Source organism: Neophocaena asiaeorientalis, unplaced genomic scaffold (assembly GCF_003031525.2).
Source record: "Neophocaena asiaeorientalis asiaeorientalis breed wild unplaced genomic scaffold, Neophocaena_asiaeorientalis_V1.1 scaffold43, whole genome shotgun sequence".
Classification (NCBI taxonomy): domain Eukaryota; kingdom Metazoa; phylum Chordata; class Mammalia; order Artiodactyla; family Phocoenidae; genus Neophocaena; species Neophocaena asiaeorientalis.
The window spans coordinates 7,844,288-7,852,167 of record NW_020173674.1 but is presented as its reverse complement, the minus strand read 5'-3'; the positions used below and the strand labels follow the sequence as shown (position 1 = coordinate 7,852,167).

At 58.2% G+C, this 7,880-nt stretch overlaps 2 protein-coding genes across 2 annotated transcripts in view; both read left to right on the top strand.

Moving 5' to 3' along the window:
• The first annotated feature begins 1,237 nt into the window (after window positions 1-1,237).
• On the top strand, window positions 1,238-7,289 carry KCNK4 (potassium two pore domain channel subfamily K member 4). Its single transcript, XM_024749412.1, has 6 exons — window positions 1,238-1,498; window positions 4,481-4,604; window positions 4,737-4,897; window positions 5,090-5,276; window positions 5,785-5,924; window positions 6,604-7,289. The coding sequence occupies exons 1-6, from the start codon at window positions 1,310-1,312 to the stop codon at window positions 7,006-7,008; spliced, it is 1,206 nt and encodes a 401-aa protein (XP_024605180.1). The 5' UTR covers window positions 1,238-1,309; the 3' UTR covers window positions 7,009-7,289.
• A 438-nt stretch (window positions 7,290-7,727) lies between these two features.
• Window positions 7,728-7,880, top strand: part of CATSPERZ (catsper channel auxiliary subunit zeta) — a 3,341-nt gene continuing 3,188 nt past the window's right edge. The window contains 1 exon segment of the mRNA XM_024749546.1: window positions 7,728-7,879. Coding sequence (XP_024605314.1) covers window positions 7,728-7,879 — 152 coding nt within the window.

Here is a 7,880-nt window from a genome sequence, read left to right as displayed (position 1 = left end):
AGCGGGGCAGACAGTGAGTGTGGGGCGGAGAGGGCGGGCGCGCTGGCGCGGAGAGGGAGTGCGGGGCGGCGAAGGGCGCCGGCCGGGCTCCGGGGCTGGGGCGCGCAGGGGGCGACCGGCCGGCAGAGGCGCCCACCTCCCCGTTCGTGGGCGCCTCCGGGAGTTCTGCGGCCGAGCATCCAGCCGCCGCCCGTCACACTCCGAGGCGTCGGCGTGAAGACGCGGGGAGGCCGTGGGAGCGAGTGGCGGGGGTGCGGTGTCTGGGTAGTGGGCGCTGCGCGGTGGCCCCGCGGTCTGGGTATGTGTGTATGTGAGTGTGTGCACACAAGTGTGTGGGCCTCTGGAGGCCTTGGCCCGGCGTGCACGGCCCTGAGCGTCCGGTGTGCCCGAGAGGCCGGGGAGTATGCAGGTGGAGTGTGTGTGTGCGTGCAGTCCGGGCAGAGGCGCCGTCTGGAGCCGCAGGGTGGAGCGTGGGCGCGCGGATCTTTGTGCCCGCGTGTGTGCGCGAGGGCGCCGCCCCCCGCTGTCCCGGGGGCTGACAGCTGTCCAGGGGATGCTGCACTGGTCCGGCCCTGGTCGCCCCCTCCGTGCTGCTTCCCGGAACCCAGTACCCTCCCTTCCCCTCCGCCCTGCCTCGCCTCTGCGCAGCGATCCGGACCCGCCCCAGGGTTCCTCGAAAGCCCAGCGGGGCGCTGGAGGACCCTGGAGGCTCCCCGCCCGGTCCATCGCGTCTAGAAGAGGAGCGAGGAGAGTTAGGGGGGGAGGGAGAAACCGCGAAGATGCTGCCGCAGCCTCAGCGGACGAGCCGGGACCCGCCACCCCCGTCCCCGCCCTGCACAGTCCTCTGTGCCCCCTCAGCCTCCAGCTGGAAGGCGGGTTCCCCAGGCCCCCTCCACGCCCCCAGCATTTCCTCGCTCGTCCTGCCTCTCCCTCGGCAGGCTCGGTCTCTCTTTCCCCCTTCCACTCTCCTTCCCGGTGCCCTCTTATCTTCTCACACCCTGGAGTCCCTGGACAGGGGCTGAGGGCCGGGCCGTGGAGGTAAGGGGGAGGACAGAGGTGGGGGGACTGGGTGTGTCCTGGTACCAAGTGTCCGGCCAGAGGGATGTGAGGAGAAGACGTCTGTGGGTAGTAGGGCTGGGGGCTCCAAGACCATTGGGTGTGTAGGGGTTGGAGGAGGGTGTAGGGGTGTCAGGTCAGGTTATTGATCCCAGCATCCCTGGTTCTGCCCACAGTGACTGCAGCTCCCCAGGAGCCCCCTGCCCGGCCTCCCCAGACGGGCCGTGGAATTGGCCGGGCCTCTGGGCGCGCCATGCGCAGCACCACACTACTGGCACTGTTGGCTGTGGTCCTGCTCTACCTGGTGTCCGGTGCCCTGGTGTTCCAGGCCCTGGAACAGCCCCATGAGCAGCAGGCCCAAAGGGAGCTGGGGGAGGTCCGAGAGAAGTTCCTGAGGGCCCATCCATGTGTGAGCGACCAGGACCTGGGGCTCTTCATCAAGGTGCGTGGGTGGGGGAGAGCGCCTTCAGCAGTCACCCGTGACCCCCTGACACTAGCTGCATGCCACTGGGACCCTGTGCTGGAGAGCTGCTTCCAGACCCGCACCCCTGAAGGCAGGGTGCCGCTGGGGGGTGCAGGGCAGAGGCTGGGATCCAGGTCTCTGTGTTTTCAATATGGCGGCCAGGGCGGCATTTGTTTTCTTCGCTGTGCCTGGCATTGGGTTATCTTCCTAAAATGGCTCCTTCCGTGTGTGATAGTGGTTGAATGAAGGAACGCATGAAGGAAGAAATGAATACATGGCTGTAGCAGATGAGATATGTTACATTTTCTCAGGTCTAACTCACTGGTTTGGGGTTGCCAGATGAAGTCTGGAACACTCAGTTAAATGTAAATTTCAGCTAAAGAATGAATACTTCTAAAATATAAATATGTCCCGTGCAGTATTTTTATCTGCTAAATCTGGCAACCCTACACTAGTTCCTATGCTTCTTTGAAGTCACAGATGCCTCAGAGAAACCCAAGAACACTGTGAACACTTCCCCACCCGCTACCTCCAGAAAAGTGCACATATAAACATGTACTGATGATTTCGGAGGATTTCAGGATCCCCCAAGCTGGTCCATGCCATCATGGATGCCAGGTTGAGCACACCTTCCCACCAGGACACATGCTTATGATGCGGAGGCTAGAGGGAGGGCGAGTCAGGGATGGGGTCAACTTTGGACTAATGACTAAAGAAAGTGTGGGTTGCAGCCTTCTGGGATACTGTCAGGCAAGCACCTCTGCTGCTCTCTCTCTGATTTCTGAGCCACTGTCATATTAAAAAACAATAAAGTAACATTTAACTTTAATACATTCATGTTTATTATTTTATTGAAAGGCACCCCTATTTCCTGCCCCTTCTTTTGGAGGGAGGAGCCATCAACATGGAGCCTCGGTGTTCCAGCTGATTCCCAAGGTGGCAGGACCTGGAGCAGAGATGAGGATGGGGTGGGTCCAGGACACAGGCAGCTTGACATTGTCTCTGACACCTCCAGAATGCCCAGCAAAGCTCCGAGAGGCCTGGGTAGGAGAGTGCCTGGCCAGACCACAGGGCAGGAGGAGGGAGGGAATCTGACCTATTTTATCTTCACAAAGGAATTCCTTTTTTCCTGGATAAAAAAAAAAAAAAAAAAAGACGACGAAGAAGAAGAAGAAGAAGAAAAGGAAGGGGAGAACCAAGCAAGGAGGGCAACAGCTGCTTTATTTCTCTTCCATAAATAGTCATGCAGCAATTATGCACCTACTATGTGCTAGGTGCTGTGCTGTACACCATAGGGTGAGCAGGGAAATTGATATTGGGGTGGAACAGATGCAGGCTCTACCCTAGAGGATGTTACATCTAGGTGAAGGGACAAATCCATGGAAAGTTCACTGTAGGATTTAGTAGAAAAGGAGCTTTCATTACTTCCTTCTTTGTTAAATGCCTCTTGTATGCTGGGTCCTGGGCTAGGTGCTGGGGGCAAGGAGGGAGATGCCAGGGGCCTTTGGGAAGAGCTGGTAATTGAAATGAAGCAGGTTAGATGGGTAGAATTTAGGGACGTGTGATTGGGTTGAAAGAGACTCCCAGGCAGAGGAACAGCATGGGCAAAGGCGTGGAGGCTGGAAAGCTCAGAGTGTTTTGCAGTTCTTGGATTTAACAGATGCCTAGTCATTTGAAGCAAAAATTAGAACACACAGAATGACAAAGGATTTTTTCCCCTAAGTAGTGAATTTATTGGAAAAGTGTTGCAGAATAAAATTAAACCACTTTTAATCATACCTTTCACTTCTTGGCTGTATTAAACAATTATCTCAGGAAATGGAATCATCTCAGAAAATTGGGGGATAAGGTCACTGTAACTTGAATTCCAAAATGGGGGTCCCAGGAGTGAAGACTGGGGAAAGGGAGGGTGGGACCGAACTGAGAAGGGGCTTACAGGCTGGGCTGGGGAGTTTGGACTCTACTCTGCAGATAGCAGGGAACAACGGAGATTCTGGGCCGTCACTTTAGGAAGATTAATTTGGAATGTGTCTTGCTAATGAGGACTTGCAGTCAGAAGGAAGGTGGTTTCTGACCTCCCTCACACCACTTGTGTCTTAGCTCTGTGCTCCTTGGGGAAGGGCCCCTCTGCACCCCCTCCTCTATATGCTCTGACCTCCATCACTTAGGGCAGGCACTCTCAAAACACAGACTCCGCCTCCGAGGGGGAGGCAGACTGGTTGGCAAGAGGGGCAGACACATGGCCGTTTCATTAATTTAATCATGTTTATTGATCACCTACTATGTGGCACAGGGTTTGGTTTGGACTTCAGCAGGGTGGGCAGGGGTTTGTGTATCCATGACCGTCCTAAAACTGGATGCAAAATTTATTGGTATGTGAACCTTCCTGGAGGGAGGGTCCCTAACTTTCATCAGATTTTCGAAGGCAAGGGACTCAAACTCAGCTTCCAAAGGGGCGGTGGGACTGGTGGGGTCTGTGGAAAGCTGGAACTCACTGGGCACGATCTCTACATGGGGACTAATTTCACGAACACACAGTGCTTGCTTTGATGTGAGTGCTTTAATTTTCACAATAACTCTACGAGGTAGGTACTATTATCACCATCCCCAAATGATAGATGCAGAAATCGATGCGCAGCTCAACTTCACCTCGCACCAAGATTTGAACCCAGGCAGTCTGGTCCCAGAGTCTGTGCTCCTGACCACTGTAAAACTGGAAATCTGTTATATGAAATTAAGGGGCCGATAATTCAAATGTCTCTAAAACAAAGTGTTGGTCAAACAAAATTGGGCTCTCCAATTTGCAATGTCTGCTCTAAGGGATTGCCTTCAGGGAGACCAGAGGGCAGGGGAGAGGTGGGAGGGGTAAGGAGGGAAACACCTTGGAGACTGGACGGCCAGAGGGTTGGCTAGGACGGGAGGGAAGGACTGAGGTTCCTCCTTCTGCATCTTGTCCTGCAGGAGGTGGCTGATGCCCTGGGAGGGGGTGCAAACCCTGACACCAACTCAACCAGTAACAGCAACCACTCAGCCTGGGACCTGGGCAGCGCCTTCTTTTTCTCAGGCACCATCATCACCACCATCGGTGGGGGAGGGGACTGGTCATGGGAGGGGGCACGGGGTGGCTGGGCTTTCTCACAGGCGAAGGTGCAGGGGGAGGTAGGGGGATGCCAGGCAACCCCTAGAGCTGCTATGACCCCTAGACCCCTCTGCCCAGGCTATGGCAACGCGGCCCTGCGCACAGATGCTGGCCGCCTCTTCTGCATCTTTTATGCACTGGTGGGGATCCCGCTGTTCGGGATACTGCTGGCAGGGGTCGGGGACCGGCTGGGCTCCTCCCTACGCCGCGGCATTGGTCACATCGAAGCCATCTTCCTGGTGAGCTGCTCCACACCCTGCGCGCCCTTGCGTTGGGCTCGGGATACACTTCCCTACATACCCACCCGGCACGTGAGCGGGGGGCGCCTGAATCGCGCGAACCTCGGACACGGGCTCCCAGAAGAGGGTTGTGGGGTATGAGAGTTGGAGGCTTTGGTGACTCCTCGGCCCTGCCTACTGCCCTCCCTGCAGAAGTGGCAGGTGCCACCAGAGCTGGTGCGAATTCTATCGGCGGTGCTCTTTCTGCTGATCGGCTGCCTGCTCTTCGTTCTCACGCCCACGTTCGTTTTCTGCTATGTGGAGGGCTGGAGCAAGCTGGAGGCCATCTACTTCGTCGTGGTGACCCTCACCACGGTGGGCTTCGGGGACTATGTGGCCGGTGAGGCCACTTTCTTGGGTTGCACTTCCCTACCCATTTTATTCCTGCCCAGGGGCTCTGCAATCTTGCCTCTCCCTCCAGGTTCCACAGGGAGCTTGTGCGCTCACACGTGCTTGCTCCAATCCCTACATCCACTCACTGAATGCACCCTCACATTTTTCCAGGGGTGCACCAACACCTCATGCCCACTTACGTTCTCGCATGCTTGCACCCCACGCATGCTCACACATATTAAGTGACCCCTTCACACGTGCCACATTCTTGTACACGTGCACCCCTCACACATGCTCACATTCTTGCACGTGAGCACCCCACTTTTCTCTTGCACACCTTCAAGTCACTCCCACTCATCTTCTTGCATCCATTCGCGCACTCTAGCTCATACCCACCGTCCTGGGGAGGGCGGATCCTCTCAACGAGTTGGGAAGAGGGGTAGTGAACCAGAGACTCACAGGCTCAAGGCGTGTCTCGCAATCAACTTCTTTCTGCCCTCCCCGTGGCGTCCCAGGAGCCAGCCCCAACCAGAACTCTGCAGCCTACCAGCCGCTGGTGTGGTTCTGGATCCTACTCGGCCTGGCCTACTTCGCTTCGGTGCTCACCACCATCGGGAACTGGCTGCGAGTAGTGTCCCGCCGCACTCGGGCAGAGGTAGGCGCCCCTGCGTCGACACCGCGCCTGCGCCCTGGCGCTGATGCGCTGCTCACCAGCAGCAGGTTGACTAGTCTGCCTCCCTTCCAGAGTGTGGGCTCCCCAAGGCAGGGACTGAGGGAGCCCCAGTGCGCACCGGCCGGGAACAAAGCGATAAACTCTGACAGGTTTGCAGGTGACTCCATCTCTACTCTCATGGATAAGGTTACCAGATTTAGCAAATAAAGATAAAGGAAGCCCGGTTGATGTGAATTTTGGATAAGTTGCAAATAATATTTGAGTATAAATGTCCCAAATATTGCATGGGACATACTTACACTAAAATTTTATTTGTTGTTGTATTTTAATTTATTGTTCTAAATATTTTGTAGCCCCACTCCTTGCTCCCGGCCGTGGAGAGGGGGGAGGCGCAAAGGTCTCTGGGGGCACGGGAGGGAGAGCTGAAATAAAGTCCGGTCGGTCCTTTCTTCTGGAGAAAAGGGCACTTCCGCGCAGACGGAGGAGGGGAGAGCATGTGGCTGGGTGATGAGCTGTTCCCTCCTCCGGCCTTTCCCACTCCCGAGGCAGGAAGACGAGGCGGAAAAGAGGGGCAATGCCTGACTGGTGAAGGGGCAGGCTCCCGGGGTTGCGGAGACGGTCGAGGAGCCCCGGTCGAGGACTGCCTTTCCTCCCCGCGCAGATGGGCGGCCTCACGGCGCAGGCTGCCAGCTGGACCGGCACGGTGACCGCGCGGGTGACCCAGCGAGTCGGGCCCACGGCACCACCGCCGCCGGAGAAGGAGCGGCCACCCCTGCCTCCGCCGCCGTGCCCAGCGCAGCCCGCCAGCAGACCCCTATCCCCTGCGGCCCCGGAGAAGACCGAGCCACCCTCTCCGCCCACGCCGCCCACCCCGCCCACGGCCTCCGCGCTGGACTACCCCAGCGAGAATCTGGCCTTCATCGACGAGTCCTCGGACACGCAGAGCGAGCGCGGCTGCGCACTGCCCCGCGCTCCACGGGGCAGCCGCCGCCCCCTCAACACCCCCAGGATGCCCGCGCGGCCCCGCGGCCCGGGGCGCCCCCGGGACAAAGGCGTGCCCGCGTAGGGGCAAGACCCCTGCCCGGGCCTCTCCAAGGGCTCCGTTCTTGCTCTCTCCCCGGCATGCTCTGCTTGTTTAACCAAAGAGCCCTCTCTCGACCGACCCGGCTGAAACCTGGGGAGGAGGCTACGGGTTGCTTGTCTGCCACTCTCTGCTCCTGGCCCCCTCCTCACTTCATCCATTTCCAGAACCCCAAGGCTTTCTGTCTCGTTGTCCGTCTGGGCCTGTCCCTCACAACATCTCACGACTGTGCCTCAAAGCCTGCATCAATAAACGAAAACAGTCTGCATCGCTGCGGGCGTGGAGCTCCGGGGACGCGAGAGGGTGTGCGAGTGGTTGCGTCGTCGGGCCACCTCCGGGGCAAGTCAGCCCCCACTCCCACGACCCCCAGGCCGAACCCTCCCCCACCCCCCACCACCCGAACCATCGGTCAAGGCGTGGCACTCTTGTCTGTGCTTGGACCGGTGTCTCTGCCTGGAGGTTAAGGATAGGGTCTGGCATGGGAATCTGCCAAGATGGGCGGTGCGTCCATCCTCAGTACAGCTATGGGGGCAGGGATGGGGAGACATAATGGCATCTAGTGTGGAGGGCTGTAGCTTGAACCTTCCCCGCGCGAGACCCCCATCGCCATTCTGGACGGGACCCTGCCCCTCCCCCTTCCTGGAGCGTGACCCCCTCCTCCTCGCCCCGAGGCCTTTGGCGACTGGGTCCGTTGGGGCAGAGCCATGGAGGAAAAGCCTTTCAAAGTAAGAACTCTTCCTGGTCCTCCTCACCCTGTCAGCCCCCAGACTCATCCTAGGTCCACCCTGGGCCCCTCCCTGGCTATCCTCTCACTCAGCCCTGGCTCAGGGCAGCTCCCAACCATCACCCCCTCCCCA